The following is a 17,446-nucleotide window of genomic DNA, read 5'->3' on the forward strand; positions in this document are numbered from 1 at the left end:
TCTGATAATACAGTAATTATCTGTGATCATTTCAGAGACAGAAGTTCACATTTAACTATTAAATTTGCACTCAGCAGCATACTTGCTTTATGGGAATGTAATCAAAATACAAACAGCTGACACCCAGTTAGTTGAGTAGGGATGGGTATCGTTTAGGTTTTATCCGATACCGGTACCAAACCGGTACTTTTGAAACAGTGCCGGTGCTCGAACCGGTGCTTAAAGAATGGAGAACACAAAATTGGTCCAAAAACCTCTCATGTTCAGCTGGTTTTTTGTAAAAAGATAACAATGTTAGCCTTTTCTGCAGCTATGGGGCATATATGGCATCACTCTTGGCTGGAAGCAGTGCTTAAACAATGGAAAAAGACACAAACTTTGTCCTAAACCTCTCATGTTTAACTGTTTTCCACTTTTTCTTTGGTCATTTTAGCCTTTTTGTCCAGGGTGAAGGGAGCATCTGCCATCAAACAAGAAGACAGCCGCATGTAGCTATGATGGTGTTTGCTAGTTCACCTTACATGCATTAATTCAATAACGTGGTTAGCCTACTCAACGTAAATCACACACGAACAACATTAAGCTACTCACGCAGAGAAGCTGCTGCTGCCATCATCATCATTCCTGCTACACTGGCAGGGCTAGGGGCCAGGACTCTCCTCTTCGGGGTTTTTGGGGGATATTGCTAACTCCGGGTCCGATAACAGGCAACTCACGCACAGTAGATGTGCTCGGTGTGAGGTCTCGCAGCAAGCTATCAAATACGGCGCATTTCTCGGCTTTTAAAAAAAACGCTATGCGTCGCCAGGTGTTTCATCGGATTTGAGGTGTTACCTCCTTTGACAGCATCACAGTATCAGCTTAAAGCACTTGTTGCTGCTGAGTTTGCATCTTTTGCTGTGAAGTACAGCCAGACTTTTGACCGCTTCGCCTTGGACATTTTTAATCTGTAGCTCTGCTCTAAAAGAACGTACGTACCTGGCCCCGCCTACTATCCTCGGAAACGTAAAATGATTGGCTAGAATCTAAAGTGTATCACAGGTCAGGAAAAAAAAGCACCGAAATGTGCGCTGCTTTTCGGTCTGGTTACTACCGTTTATGTCAGAACCGTACCGGTACCCATCCTTATAGTTGAGTCACTTTGAGTTATGCTAATTCAAAAAAACTCATAGAGATTGATCATGTTTGCCACCTGTCTGCCTTCTGTACAGAGCAGCTGTTTCATTTACCATTTAAATATGATCAACCTATCTCTAGTAACTGGCTATATACAACAGGCCCTTGAAGCTGGCGTAGTTTAGTGTACATGTATAAATGTGTATGTATACGTGGATGGTATATCTTAAGCTTCTCGTACTCCATCTTTCTGATGTTGCTACCACTTGGTATAACTGTATCTGTCACTGTGGTAGATCCCAGTGTTGCTCTTGTGCTTAGAGCTCTTTCCTGTGTTGCCATGATTAGTGCCTCTGTTCTGTCTTTCAGTCTCGCTTTGTCGCTGAGGGGCTTCAGGCCTATGTAGAATAACACTGGGGATATGCCATGTTTTTGGAAAATCTTGCTCTAGTGTACAGTGTTGTTTGCCACGTCCCCACTGAGTTCTTGATGAAGGCTCTCACGATTCTGTTGATCTTGTACAGTTCTTAGCATTCCAGGATCCATGTGTGAGGCACTGAGTTATAGGCTTTCTTTCATTCACTCATGGCTGTCCCATTGAAAATGACTGCTCTATCTACCAGTAGCTGGCATTTCCCCCTCTGGTCTTTATGCCAATTTTCTTCTGGGCCCTGTTCATGTTTTAAACCATGCTTGTTCATCTTAACCCTTATGATGTCTAACAGGAGTTTTCATGTTGTGCTGAGGCAGGTTATTTTCCAGTAATTAGATGGTACCAGTCCCTTTTGGGGATCCTTGGGGAAGAAGAAACTGTCCAGCCTTCAGTTGGGTGTTCTAGATGTGTCTCATCCATTAGCAGCTGGTTCATTTGTACTGCCAGACGCTCATGGAGTACAGTTAACTTCTTTAGCCAGTAGGTGTGACTCATGTCAGGCTGTGGTGCTGTCCTGCCATTCATGCTTGAGACTCTTTCCTGGATGTCTGCTACTCTGATGGGTACTGAATCCTGTTCAGGTCTCCCATATGCTTTTCCAGCATTGCTTTTTTCCCTCCAGCCTTGGTGGGGTTGTTCACACCTTGTTCCCCTGCCACTACGAGCAGGAACTAGTGAAGAAAACTCTGATTTGTTCTCCTGGCTTCTGTTTCTTCAAATGGCTGTAAGTATTTGCTTGGCAGTTTCCAATGCCTCAGGATTAGGCAGCTTGCTGTATATCTTAGGCATCAGTTTCCTCATCAGGCATTTCTGCAGCTCCAATAGTTGGTTTCCCTCTGTGCCTAATCTCTTTCTCCATGGAGGGTACTGCTCTTGGTGGAGCCAAGCATTTCAGTGATCACTACCATGATCTACCATGGTGTAGATCAGCTGGTTGGTTTCAGTGATGGTAGGGATTCACATCTCGTAGTAGGACATCACGTGTCTGGGTAATCGGCCACGGAGGGACCAGGTTTCCTTGCTAGCCACGATCAGCTGCTCTCACCCTCAATGCTTTCAGCTGGATATTGGCTTTCTCTATTTTACCGTACTATTTAGTCATTTGACAAAATGTAAATTGCCAGTAAATGTAAATCAATTAACTTTGATGGTCCCTTGTCTTTCTGTCTTCATTGTCTTAGACACCATGGTGAAACACCTCCAGTCTGCAAATGCCTATCGGAGTTTTGCTGAGTTTCGCCAGGAATCCAGTACATTGCACTCTCTCCAGCATCCCTGCATTGTCTCGCTAGTGGGCATCAGCATTCATCCACTCTGCTTCGCCCTACAGTTAGCCCCCTTGGGTAGCCTCAACACAGTGTTGGAAGAAAAGCACAAAGGCAAAAGTACGCAGTGATCTGCACCTTCTGATTTGCCATTTGAAGTTGATTTTAAAACTTGCTCGATATTACTGAGATCTGAAAATATATCTTGTCTTTCTAGGCTTCAAGTACATGCCGCTTGGACACATGCTAACCTTCAAAGTAGCCTATCAGATTGCAGCAGGACTGGGATACCTTCACAGAAAGAGCATCATCTTCTGTGACCTCAAATCTGATAACATTCTGGTGTGGTCTCTGGAGGTCTGCAAAATGTTGTGTTTTTTAAGCATTCTAATTTACATGGTGTATCAAAAAGATTCATCCAAGTAATTTTTTTCTTTTTATCATTTTTTAAAAATCAGAATTAAGATGAGCTCTATAAATTCTATAAAGGCTCCTCTTGTTTCTGTGTTTCTCATTTCTTTTAGTGTTATTTCAGCTATTACATTATATGTGTTGTGTAACAATGTCTAAGCTGACAGGCAGGAGAAAAAGAAAAAAGGAAGGATGGCGAAAACACAATAAAAGGGTATCGTAAAAATGGAAAAGTACGACATATCACCAACTGCTGCACCTGTAAGAACAAAGCCTAAAACATTCCACACCTGCAACACTAAAACATGAAAATGCGCCGACACACAAATCAACAACTTCTTGTGGTGCGTCTGTGTATGCGTCATGAAATTTACTTAATAATGAGGGTGGGAAGCCGCAGATCCACGAGATTGAATTAGCCAATCAGCCAGTTTCAACAAGCTGTAATTCTGCAAGTATTCACAGGTAACGATCGTAACACGGACTGTTAGAAAGAGGGATTAGTGAGCTTCACGTGGTTGTGGGTCAGTTTTATAACAACAGCTGGTGTAGGACAGCGTATGTCATGAGCCCGTCAACATTGTGTGTATTGTAAAGCTTTATATTCAGCCATGTATTTAAAAATTTTAACTGCAAGCTTCTATGTCCATTACTTTAGAAATATGTAGCATTTTGAAATCAGACAATTCTTTTTGATACACCTGTTTTTGAAAGTGAAAGTTCTGAGCTAATTTATTTGCTCTCCCTTTATTAAAAATACTGTAAATAGAAAGCAAAACAGTAATTTCATGTTAAAAAACCAAAACAAAAAGAGAAAGCCTGTTTCTGTCATTTCATTTGGCTTTTTAATTCACTGATAACTTCTTCCAGGTGCAGGACACGGTCAATGTTAAACTGTCTGACTATGGGATCTCTCGACAATCCTTCCATGAGGGGGCTTTGGGAGTTGAAGGCACACCGGGCTACCAGGCTCCTGAGATCCGACCAGGCATCGTGTATGATGAGAAGGTATCTGCTTTTTTTTTTTAACCCACATTAGAAAAGTTTGTAACATTTTTTGGACTTTTGTGTGGTTTTGTTTTATGTTTTGTTTTTTTAAACCATTTTTTTAAAATGATGAGAATAAACATATCATCTCTATATAAACGGATATGTTGATATCCTGAATTTCCACATATACGTGTATGACCTGTACACAGCACCTATACATAGCACTGACCAATCATGTTTGAGCAGGCTTTGCAAGTAGAAAAAAACCAAGTGGAGAGTTAACAAGGAAAACATTAGTTGAAATGCTTCAAATCCAAGTGGTAATCGTCTGACAACAATGTGAGAGGCGAGATTTCAACTTTTCCGAAAATAACCTAGCATTTTCAAATTTCAAATCAAAAAGACCTTGATTTTTAAAAAGTCAAACTGGAGACGACCAAACTAAACTCCAGATTAGTTATACAGTCTGTATAACTTAATAAAACTTTTGAATTATTTTTATAAGCATAAATTAACTAAACAGTGCAATTTCTAAATAAATTGTGGAAGGTTTGTTGCTATTGGTGGACTCTGTAACTTGGCCATGGTGCATTTAAAACGTTGGAGGTAACCTGTTAAAGTGAGATGGCTCAAAAACACATGAGCAACTATATTAATAGGCCACAAGTGTACTGTACCTGTGATACCAGCTACACTGTACCTAATAGAATTGCTTAAACTTGTGACCTCCAACATACAGGGGTGAGATAAGAGCATGCTCTCTATTCATATGAAATGGCACTTCATCACCCGAAAATGCCAAATATTTCAGGAATGGTAAGAAATGCTTAATTACTGCTGAATTGAAAACATTTGAGCTGGTTGTTATGAGGTAGGAACGGTCTATCTACGACAAACGTGGTGAGACTAACTAGCTACCGAAGAAGAGGAAAAATGTTAGAAGTTATTAACAGACAGGAGGTAAAATGTGTATTGAATGCATCACTACTTTTCCAAGTAAATATAATTCTAAAGGTGTTATTGACATAAAACTGTAACCAGATCAGTAACAACATTTAGACAAGTCAGTGACTGGGAGATATACTCTGGTCAGATCAAAATAATGTCTAATGTTTCACGTGTCTGAGCGAACACACAAACTGAGCGTCCCTTGGACCACTGTGAGCGACAGCAGACGTGTGCACTGTGGTCACGCCAGCATCCAAGCTACATGTTTATTAAAGTAATCAAATTACAGCATTTACATTTATGTTAGACGACTTTTAATGAACTGCTTTAGCTCACTTACAATGAAAATGTTAAAAAGTCTTGTTCGTGCCCTGTGTGGTATGTTAACACTATTGGAAGGAAAAATAACTTGAACTCCAATTTTGAAAACAAAACTTTATTTATTTATTTTAACTCTCTGTTAGCAAAATAAAGTATATAATGACCAATATTGGGCAAATAATTATATAATTACTGCTTCAAAAAAATTAACATAAAGTTCTAAATAAATTCTAACTGCATTTAGGACGTTTTTTACTGACTTTGTCTCTTCCACGATGTTATTTCTCTCGCCAACAACGTAGGTTACAATTACATTAGCATGACCAATTAGGCGATGACGTCATTTAGCGACTTTTAGGACAGCCAATAGCGATTTTCCTTACTGAGGAGCTGGTAACACTGGGAGGAGAGTGCTTTCGAGTGTTTTTACCGTTTCTTCCCGCAGTAAATATAAACAACGACAGTATTCAGGAAAAAAACAAACACTGCAGATATTTTTTATCATAACTCGTGTTGATCGGCTGCGTAAAACCAAATTTAAAAACTGTTATATCTTATAGTTTTTAAATTGTGGTATAGTCCACACTTTTTCCATCAATTGTTAGCTGCGTATATACGAATGTGAATCGCATCATTGGCTGGACTGTGGGATAAGGTGGCATTGTTCTGATCCCATACGGGAGCAGCCAGTCACTGACTGACTAACACTGTAAAACAGAATTGTTAAAGTTTTAATTTTAATGTCAATTCAGGTTGTAAGTGCCCTCCAGCAGTGAATCCTGGTTAAAGGTCAGGAACAGAAGCTCAGCATGTGCTAATATTGAACATCACATCCTGGAACCAACAGGAGTATTTAGACACACATGCTGGTACTGCAATGTAGTGCAAATGGATGATGGCCAGACTCCTAAGGATCATGTTTATGAGATGAGAACTGCCATTGAGAAAATATCCATAAATGTGGATCCCAGCTATGGCACAGTAAGAGGACCTGGGAAAATGTAGTCTAATAACAAAGAGGTTGGAAACAAACATCAAGCGCTGTGCTGGGACCATAACCACCAATCAGACTGCAGCTTGTTAAGGGAAAAAGACAGATACTCAGTTTTTACAAAGATATAAAAAATAATACGTCAAATGGTGAAATTAGGGAGAACAAGAAAGTCTGAATAACTTTCTAATAAAATCAAAAAATAAAATGAAAAGCTTTACCAGGCCTCATTTACTGATCCCTGAACTCTTCAGAAACCAGGCGAAAATATGTGTAACCCTCCGTCTTTGCTCCGCACTCTTCCAAAGAGTACTAATTCAGTCAAATATCTTTTCTGTGCTCTGCGGCATTAAATTCAGTATTTGATTATGTTTATTTACCTCTGGCACAGAGGCTATGCTTTTAGTAGCGTTTCAGTGTCACTGTGTCTGTAAACATGATGGCTCACGTCAACAATCCATCCAAATTTGGCTTATCAAGGTCTTTAACTTAGAAACTATAATTCTTAAAAGTGTGGTGTTTATTATCAACATATAAAAAGTACTTTATTTAGAATTAAAATATTGTGATATATTTAACCTTTGACCTCTCGTTCAAGGTCAGTAGATTAATTTGAAGGTCGAAGTGTTGCCTTATTGAGCTATTTTATATTGTTAAAACAAAAATCTAAAATTTTAAAAACTTATTAATGCTTATCCAATTAATTTCACTTTTAAATTCAAATTTTATTTGTCACACACACACAACCATACACAGTATGACATGGGGGTGAAATGCTTGTAGCTGTGCAATGCCCGACCATTAAATGACAGAAAAAAAGTTTTACAATATTTACAATTTGTAAATATTAGGGAAAATGTTCTACAGGTTACTACAAAATTTACAGATTTAAATTTACAGTAAAAAAATGTGCAAATAGCAGAAAGAGATCATAAATTATAGGAAGTGTGCATGAAGAAAAACCAGAGTGCGTGTGGTGATGTGATGTGTGGGAGAGTCCAGTCCTACACCTGGTTCAGGGCCCGAATAGCCTGGGGGAAGAAGCTCCTCCTCATTCTCTCTGTTTTGGCCTTAAGGGAGCGGAAACGTCCATTGTTGGGATGGGAGAGATCCATCATAATCTTCCTAGCTTTGGACTTGCACCGCTTGGTGTAGATGGACAGCAGGTCAGGGAGCTCTGATTGAATGATGCGTTCTGCCGAGCGCACCACCCTTTGCAGATCTCGTCTGTCCTGCTTGGTGCTGTTCCCAAACCAGGTGCAGATGTTTGACGTCAGGACGCTCTCGATGGTGCAGGAGTAGAAGTTCTTGAGCACCTTCAGTGGCAGATGGAAGTCTCTAAGTCTTCTGAGGAAGAAGAGAGAAATTCTAGGATTTATCCTAGAATTAATTCTGTCATACCGCCTTTATTTAAAAGCACTTTAAGATGAAAAAAAAATAAAAGTAGAGAATTAGAAGAAATAGAAATAAAATTAAAAAAAACAATAAATTAAATTATGTCAATTTCTTCTTCCAAGAATAAATACTTGGAACAATTCAGCAAGCAGAACAACAGGCCACGACTCCAGGTCTTCATCAGACCAACGCCTGCTGGTCTGCTTGCTGAATTGCTCTAAGAATAAAATTCTTACATGATTTTAACCCAAATAGAGCATATGCAAATTCATAAATGGGCTGTGGTCATGAGTTCTTATCCAAGAAATGAACATTCAGAGACTGACTGAGTAGCTTTCATCTAAATGGTTGGTTTTACTTTCATAACTTCTTTTCACTCCAAATGAAATTTAAAGTTTTCTTTATTAAAGTTTTATTTACAAATTCATCAGGAGGTCTTAATAACCTCCTCAGATGCAACTCTGACACTTGACCCTTATCAACTGACCTTAATGCTCCTTTTTTGGGAACAACTCTTAAAGGTGGACATGTTCTCCTATGGCATGGTGATGTATGAGCTCCTGTCTGGGCGGAGGCCAGCGCTGGGACACCACCAGCTTGAGATAGCAAAGAAGCTCTCGAAAGGTATTCGGCCAGTGCTGGGTAGTCCACAAGAGGTTCAGTTCTGCTGCCTGCACAACCTGATGACTGAATGCTGGGACACTAAACCTGAGAAGGTGAGCTGTTTTTGGCTGACACAATGAGCAAATTTTTGTTGTGTGATGTAAGGAAAGTGTACTACACTTTATTACTTGTGTCAAAGTAGGTTGAGCTAGAGACTTATAACTTCACATTTGGAAGAAATTCTAAGAATTAGTCTAAAGAGGGGTTAGATTCCAACAATTGGTTCTCCTTTTACTGCTAAATTCTGAAATAAAATCACGTCGTGTCTCTCGGGAACATGTAGAAAACAAGATGTTTTTCCTATACTGCCCAGTTCTCAATGTTAACCTACTGCGGTTTAATCTTAAGATAAGAACAACTGCTCCAACTCACCTGGTCCATTTTCACTTTCCCATATTTTCAAAAGTGCAGGAAAGTTAAAAAACCGTAAAGGACTGAACAAGCATGGTCTAAGATTTCTAGATCATGGTCATAGTGGCAAGTGTAACAATAATGCTAAAATATTTCCTAACTGAAAATTAAATATTTCCATGGATATATGGATAGCATAGAATGCAAATGATAAAACAATCAGTCCCAATAAATGTTTTGACTATAATGTCAAAATATGCATTATAGAGCGACTCCATTATGTGAGTGTGAATAGTTTTCTCTGTGTATGAGTTAGCCCTGCGACAGACTGTCCAGGGTGTGCCCTGCCTCTTGGCCTAAGACAGCTGGGATAGGCTCCAGCTGCTCCCCATGACCCGGAAAAGGATAAGTGGAGATGGATGGATGAATAATGAGCACCACAAATGCATATATAACTTCAACATTTATTTTTTCAATCACAACTGCCGATGTATGTGTAGTCACAGCCATATTTTAAGGATAAAAAAACATAAAACATAACGTTTTTTGCAAATTTTAATGAAAGTCATTGTTCTGTGAATGACTTTGAGCTGAACTGCCTGTCTCTGCATTTGTGCTGCAGAGGCCAGTGGCAATGCATTGTGTGAGGCAGATGAAGGAGCCTAGCTTCGCCTGCCTCAGGTATGTATTGCCCTGTGACGTCAACTCTCAGCTCTTCCTGTCCCAGCTCCAAGGATATAGTGCGGTGTTCTGGAATGACGATAAGGAGGACAGGTTGGTGTGACCATTTCTCTTTGTACTGTGATTTATTTGCCTCTTATACACAATAATGAGCCCCACAATACACCTACCTCCATGTTTTAGTTGTCTTCTGTAGTTCAGGTCTTTTAGTGTTGTTGAGCTGGTTTTGCATTCCTGTTTATTTAGGATTGACTTGATTATTTACTTGATTTGACCCCTGCAAAAGTTTTTTCTGTCTCTGTGATGGGGTTTATTTGGTTTTCTCCTCAATGACAGTCTTTTTCACTTACATCAGCATTTCTTTGGACATCATTTTGCAAGTTCCAGTGAACTACCAACTGGAAGTTCAATTCTGCAGTCTGTCATGAAATAACAGCTGAAAAAGCCTCATCAAACCATGAAATGGATTATTAGCCTATTGTCCAGTTACTTTAGAGCCTCTACAAATGAAGTTAAATGTTTTACTTAAAAATAAAGCTGAAAATCTGCGCGCCAATTACACATTTCTGGTTTGATTTAAAATTTACTGTTGTTGTGTACAAAGAACCCTTTTATTGTCCAAAAATGTACGGCGCTAACTACATTTAACACAACATGTTTAACACAGCTGACTGAAAAAGCTCCCAGATGCATGACATAATGGCGACAATGGCTCTAGCTGTTTGTGGCAGCAGGACTGCAGGTTGATGTGTGTTTAAAAGCTGCTTCCTTGCTTTTAAACAAATACTGTTAATTGCTGCTGACTCCTTCACACTTTTCCCTCTTTTAACTCCTTTTCTGTGTCAAGACCATGTTACCTCCCCAACTCTTCCAGTGCCATTTAACTCGCATATTCTTTTCTTACTTTTGTTTGGCCACTCACACTAACTGGTTAACCAGCTCCTGAGGAAAGAGTGTACCTGGTTGCAAGCTGCCAATAAACTGCAGATCCCCTAATGCTTCAGCATACCAAGACAATTTCATCTTCATGGAACAGTTTGAGGATGGCCCCTTCCTGTTCCAACGTGATCGCAAAGTAGTACATCAAAGTAAGGTTCATATAGACATGGATGATCGAATTTGGTGTGGAACAACTTGACTGGCCTGCACAGAGTCCTGATCGCAACCCGACAGAACACCTTTGGAATGAATCAGCAGAGTCTGCAAGCCAAGCCTTCTTATCCAGCATCAGTGTCACAAATGGATGAATGGTCAAACATTCCCATAAACACACTCCTAAACCTTTTGGAAAGCCTTGCCAGAAGAGCTGACGCTGTTATCGCCGCACATGGTTGGGGGACATCATATTAAACCTCATACATTAGGAATGGTTCATGTGCATGTGAATGCAGACGAGCAAATACTTCTGGCAGCAAAGTGTATGTGCAAGTGGTCAGAAGAAACATCCCAGGGAACAGTGCAAACACACCAGCAGCACTGGTTGCACCTTATATAGGCAACTTTTTGTTTAAGATATATTAATGCTAAAATTGTGAAATTGCTTATTGGTGAGAAATTAAAAATATATACAATATAATATAGAGTATTTAAACTGTAATAAACTAAAATTCTATTTATAAAACATTAATAAACAATAGTAAAAAACATTTTTGTAATGCTTCATGCCAGTTTCTCAAGTTATCCATCACACATGTACTAAACGTGATAAATATTATATATTTAGCTTTAATTAACTAACCCTGTGACATCGTCTTCCAAAAAGTGCCTCTACTCATCACTGTATAAAAACATTACTATACACAATATTGCTTATTTTGTTTTAACTTCCAACTCAGTGGTTCTAAATGTTTTCAGCAAAGAACTGTGTATTGTGCAGGAACTATAGTGTGGTGAATGTTAACAAGGGTCAGGTGGAGGTGAAGAGGATGGCCTGTCCAGGTAGCAGGATTAGCTGTCACATGAAGATGGGGAACACTCTGTGGATGGCAACTGAGGTACACATCCTGAAATTCAACGTGATACAGCTGCTTTTTAAATGCAGACATTTGGTGACTCATTTATTTACTGATAACTTTTTCATCTATGAACAGCAGTCAAACAATCATGCAATGTTATTTTTCACTGGGAAGCTTACTTTTACATCTGGGTAGCTTCAGAATTTACCTGCTTTTGTCATTTTTTTTAATGTGAAAAGAGGATTTCATGAAAACCCTTTTAGGGACATGAGGACACTGAGACTGCTACAGTCTTTTATTGAGTGTCAAACCAGTGTTGGAGGGAAAGTATTAGTTTCCCAGGGTAGGAGAACAATATCAAATCCTACATTGGCTGCCCTCCACTGTTGCCACAGCTCGGGGACAACGTAGTTGTCTCTAAATCCAAAAATAAAAAAACTCATTCTTTAGTTTCATGTTTCTGTGACAGGAACAGGAGGTGTTCATCTACAGTCTGAAGGACATGTGTCCACTCAGTCAACCCCAGAAGCAGTTCTCCTGTCCCGCCATCATCACTTGTTTGTTTCCTGTTTCAGCGAGAGAGCAGGTCAGGTCATATATCAGCATATGTTTAAGCAAACACGTTTTACTCAAACCTGTGTTATTGTGTCACTCAGTACTGTGGGTTTACATACGGGCTTCAGTCTGAAACGTCTTAAAATGAATGTTGCTGATATGTCAGCAGCTTGTATCTAGAGCATTTGTGTCACATGCACTTGACAGCAAAGGAAACAAGTGTTCCACATATTTGGCTTTACATGGTGTCAACACATTGGTGCATTTTGACAGAGCATCAGTAGAAGACAAAATGAGACTTGAAGCCTAAGCAACCGTGAGCTTGTAATACAAGAGCGTCACGTACTGACCTATTGTTACATCCGTTTGAGAAGGATGGCTTAATAACGGTAGAAATGGTTTTTTTAACAATATTTTTATTGTTTTTGCAACAGCATACAAAGATTGGTTTTCAGAGTAATATGCAAAATGCTTTTTATATGTGGTGCTGCATTTTTTTGTTTGTCTGGAATTTATTTACCATTCAGTTGTTGCTCCGTCATTAAAAAATAGTTCATTGAGTCAATGAGTTTTATTTGTGTAGTGCCACATGACAACAACTGCAACCTCAAGGTCCTTTATATTGTCGGGTAAAGATCCTAAAATAGCAGAGAAAAAACCACAACAATCAGATGAGCCACTGTAAACAAGGACTTGGTGACACTGGGAAGGAAAAGCCCCTTTTTAACAGGAAGAAACCTCTGGCAGAACCTGACTCAGGGAGAGGCAGTCTGATGAGACTATGGGGTAAATGTCATGGGGATGAGGGGAAAGAGAAGAGAACAGAGGTAAACAAGACAAAAGACACATGTGACAGAGAGCCAGTGTTTCTAGGAACGCCCCAACAGTCTATGGCTATTGCAACATAACTAACAGACAGGGCTGGATCAGGTGACCCTGAACAAACTACATGCTTTATAGTAGATAGGGTGTCTGTCTCCCACAGAAGGAGGGGCTGTAGGATGAAGGCTCTGTCTACCATCCAACTTTTAGAAACTCTAGGAACCATAAGTGAGCGATCCGTTTGAGAGTGAAGAGGTCTATCAGAGCAATGTGGTACTATTAGATCTTTAAGATATGATGGGACCTGATTACTCAAGACACTGTATGTAAGCAGAAAGATATTAAATTCAGTTCTGGATTTAACACGTGGCCAGTAAAGAGTGAAAAGCCAGTGAATAAGGAAGATACACAATAATCCCTATCAGTGCTATTGCTGCAGCAACTCAAGGCTTTTTAAGGAACATGACAACAGTAAATCACAGTAGTCCAGCCTCGAAGTAGTAAATGGATGAACTTACTGTGCAGTAAAATCTTGTGGTCAGCGGTATTGAATGCTGCACTTACATTCTAACAGTCAAGCACAGAAATTAGTCTACTGGGAGAGGCCATGAAAAGGTCATCAATAACATTTGCTAGTGCTGTACTGCGATGACCTCAGAGAGGTAACAGAAATAAACAGTTTCTCTGCATAAGTTCAGTTAGATGTTTTAAAAAGACTTTTGGCAAAGTTGGGTATTGATCAATACAGAACATTTCCTGCACGACCACCTCCAGTCTGCATACTTTTATACAGTTTTCATATTTTAACTAGCCAACACATTTTTTCTAATTAATGATCCCAATTTACACACAAATTACAGATCCTGGTTAATTTTGATGGTGAGAAAGACCAGGGGAAATTTCAGGCTTTAATAATCTTTGAGATATTCAAAATAAAGGACTGAAAGTGGGATAATGTAACATTTTTACAAAATATATATCTTGAAAACATTTTGATATCATGTACATCACTTGCTGTATATGTTCAAATTTTCTATCATAAATTTGTTTATGCAAATCTGAGACAATCCAGCAGATTGAATATCCCTAAAAGTAAATAACCAGCATCTTAAAAGCTTGTGTTGTGTAGCTCTTTAAAGATAGATATTGAGATTGAAGGACTAGTTAATGATAGGACTTCTTTAAGCATTAGAGTAGGAATGGGGTCTAGTAGAGACATTTATGGTGTAGAGGAAGTAAATACTGAACTCAGACAGACTGATAGGAGAGAGAGTCTAAATACATCTCAGCAATTCTCTTTCAAACCTCACTTGGTATCTCCCTAAGGGATGCGCCCTCTGTGGTGGTAGTGTAAAGCTGCACTACCACCACCTCTGTTCCAGACAGACAAATCACTGCAAGGACACATTTTCAGTTTCTTCATCGTGAAGATCATTCGTGAACACTAATGATGCCGTAATGTAATCCATTTTTCTGGTTTCAGGAATAACTGTTGCACTTAATATTCATAATAATTATAATAATATATAGAAGAGTTGACTGAGTAACCACATTAATTTGACTGAGGTCTATGTGGGCACCCTGCTTTCAGCCTACCATGCTGAGCGGTTTGAGGACATGAGCCAACTGCTGGATACGGAAACTCCCAGTCTTACGGTTTGGGAGGAGATAATGTTGTTACAGAGCTTATTCTTCAGGTCTCTAGGGGGCAGTGCAGGGCTGTGACCATCCAGTTTCAGTGCTTATGGGTGTAATTTAGACTGGCACTCACCCTGAAGGTTTTCACCAAGTATATCGAAGCAATGGAAACCTCTTGCGAGTGGCGAGGCTCAGAATGTTTGCACGTTTTGCATATTTAAACAAACCACTATGCGCTGCAACAGGAACAAAGACCAGACCATAATTATTCTATCACCCTTTTCACACATGCAAATGTCCAATCCAGTCAGATCACACCAAAACGGTCATTAGTCTGGCAACTCTTATGTGAGAATAGCACATGGAATAGTCTGGCATATTCCCAATGTTCGAGTAGATGTGAGCTGTAGATGTAGGTGTGCTTCCTAATGCACAGTCAACAACAAACAAAAACAAAACATTGTATTTTCAGTTGTGAAAACGCATCTGAAACCATAGTTCAGTTTCAAAAAGGGCTGATTATTGGTAGACCTTTTGAATCAAGAAATCACCTGAATAGAACCTCTCTGACAAAGTCAAGTAGTTGAAAGGGTTACAAAGCTTTTTCTAAGACTTTGGAACTCCAATAAACCGTAGCCCCATAATCCAGATCCATCATTCAAAGAAGAACAATATTTCTTCACTCTCTGTGTTTATCCACTACTTTGCATTTAATCATCAGTCAGCATCGATCTCTGCCTCTCTTTGGGAATGTGTCTCTTGTTCTGTTTCCCTTCCCTCACCCTTATCCACTCATGACAGAAGGTTGCTCCTTCCGGAGTATGGTTCTGCCAGAGGTGTTTTTTCCCTGTTAGAAGGGAGTTTCTTCCTTGCTGTTGTCACCAAGGGTTGCCTCATAGGTCATCAATTGTTGGGGTTTCGTGTCTATTATTGTATAGTCTTTACCATCTTATATGAAGTACCTCGAGGTGACAGTTGTTGTGATTTGGTTCTATATAAAAAAATAATTGAATAGTCTGTGGACTGATGGGACAAAAGAAACCTTGTGGAAGGATTTCGTCCCATTACTATTTTATAAATGATGAAGCTCCACTGCTTCAGGACCTGGACGGCTTGCTGTCATTGATGGACACGTGGATTCTGCTCTCTACCATAAAATCCTCAAGTGTAACGTCAAGCCATGTGCTTGTGCTCTGAAGGTAAAGCACTTTTGGGTTATGCACCAGGACAAAGATATGAAACAAGCAAGTCCCAAACATAACATAAGCAAAGCCCCCTGTAATTGCTCAAAAAAAGGCGCCACTAGTCAGTTACTGGTTCTCTGAACCACTGTTTGGAACTTAAGTAGAAACAACAATTGAGATTCCTTCCCCAATCTGAAGATGAAAAAAAGCAATACTTAATTAAAAAAGCAAACCCAGAACATACAGATACCAAACTAGAGGGATACACGTCTGCCCTGCCCTGTCCACAATGCCTCTCACTGAAGGTAACTCTGGATTGGACTCCAGTCCTTCTCCATAAGACTGGTTTCAAATTCCAAACTGTGGGTTGACATGAGCCTGACTATAGAGAGGACCATCCTGGTCTCTACATCACCCAATCCATAAGCCACCAACCCCTATAGCACCTAATGCAGGTGGTAGACCAACAAGTGAGCAGGCTTATGTTCTTGTGCTGTGCTGAGCCGGCTCCATGGTCTAAGGTGGAGTTGTCAGGCATTCTCCCTCAAGTCCTGCAGGGTTTGGAGTTAGTTACATATTTTTTTAAACCTGGTGCTTTTCTGACACAGCCCTCCTAAGGATTCGTCTCTTATCCTGTTTTAAACAACTGACCTTTCATACATTAAATCACATGTGTGAACCACTACACTATATAACCACCTCGCTTTTCGCCCAACAACAAACCTTTCCACCATGGTAAGGTGGAGGGGTTTGTAAGTGAGGTAAGGTGGTTTACAAAGAGAGTGAAGAGTGAAACGAGTATTTAAATGTAAAAAGATTTTTTCTCCTCCTATTAAGAGCCTGGACAAAGTGTTTGCAGGGATGTCGGACGGTCTGTTGGCGGTGTATAACGTAGTGGAGGACCTTCCACTAGAAGGAGAAACATACATCTGCTCCCACACCCTGAATAAGACAGTGTTTGGTCTGAAGGATTCAGATCCCAGGCAGAGACCTTATCCCATCAGGACCATGGCTCTCGTTGGCAGTGGATCCCAGGTGAACAGACAGTACTAACCATGACAATGAAGTTATGTTTGAGTCATGTAATGGCTACACATGAACTCATCAGCTGAACCATGTCTATACATTTATGTTTATCAGTTATGGTTCTCCAACGGCCCGGGCCTGCTAGTTATAGACTGTCTGAGTCTTCAGGCAGTTTATAGGCTGGAGACCTATAGCCCACCATCTTCCGTCATATCTTTGGAAACCAGCTTTAGTCTATGGGGAGAAGAAGCAGTCTGGACTTTGGATGACTACACGAACACCCTCTTGCTCTACCATGCTGCCTCCTACGAGCTCTGTGCCAAGTACTGGTAAGTGAGGTTTTGGTATCAAGGCCTGTAGGGTGTACTTTTGTGGACCTGTGTCTACAAACATGCGTCTGTGACAGATAAGGATCTTGCAGCGTAGAGAACTTGTACAATTATACTCTTACTAGCTGTTGTTTTTATATTCAAACAGCAGCTAATAATTTTATTTGTATTATGTTTGTATAGTCAGGTTTTGTGTGACTGACTGTACATACAATATACCTATAGTCATGCAAGTGTCTGTCCCACTGTGGAATGGGAACAAAGCTCAGTCTGGACAATCTCCTCAAACTCACAGGTTTGGTCGGTGTGCAATTAACCAGAACTGTGGAATTTCTAGCTATCAGTGGAGTCTTGCTTCAGATTAATAATAAT

The 17,446-nt window shown here is 39.9% G+C and overlaps 1 protein-coding gene across 1 annotated transcript in view; it reads left to right on the top strand.

Moving 5' to 3' along the window:
- The window catches only part of lrrk1 (leucine-rich repeat kinase 1), an 85,208-nt gene that overhangs the window by 61,311 nt on the left and 6,451 nt on the right, over positions 1-17,446 (top strand). Inside the window, exons 27-35 of the mRNA XM_085350679.1 lie at positions 2,731-2,934; positions 3,032-3,171; positions 4,096-4,233; positions 8,392-8,586; positions 9,507-9,658; positions 11,442-11,559; positions 11,990-12,106; positions 16,557-16,754; positions 16,860-17,074. Of these exons, the coding sequence (XP_085206805.1) occupies positions 2,731-2,934; positions 3,032-3,171; positions 4,096-4,233; positions 8,392-8,586; positions 9,507-9,658; positions 11,442-11,559; positions 11,990-12,106; positions 16,557-16,754; positions 16,860-17,074 (1,477 nt within the window). The remainder of the gene's footprint in view (positions 1-2,730; positions 2,935-3,031; positions 3,172-4,095; positions 4,234-8,391; positions 8,587-9,506; positions 9,659-11,441; positions 11,560-11,989; positions 12,107-16,556; positions 16,755-16,859; positions 17,075-17,446) is intronic.

The sequence above is a fragment of the Diplotaxodon limnothrissa genome, linkage group LG1 (assembly GCF_057381915.1).
Source record: "Diplotaxodon limnothrissa isolate DT_005_m linkage group LG1, D_limnothrissa_male_GT1.1, whole genome shotgun sequence".
Taxonomy (NCBI): domain Eukaryota; kingdom Metazoa; phylum Chordata; class Actinopteri; order Cichliformes; family Cichlidae; genus Diplotaxodon; species Diplotaxodon limnothrissa.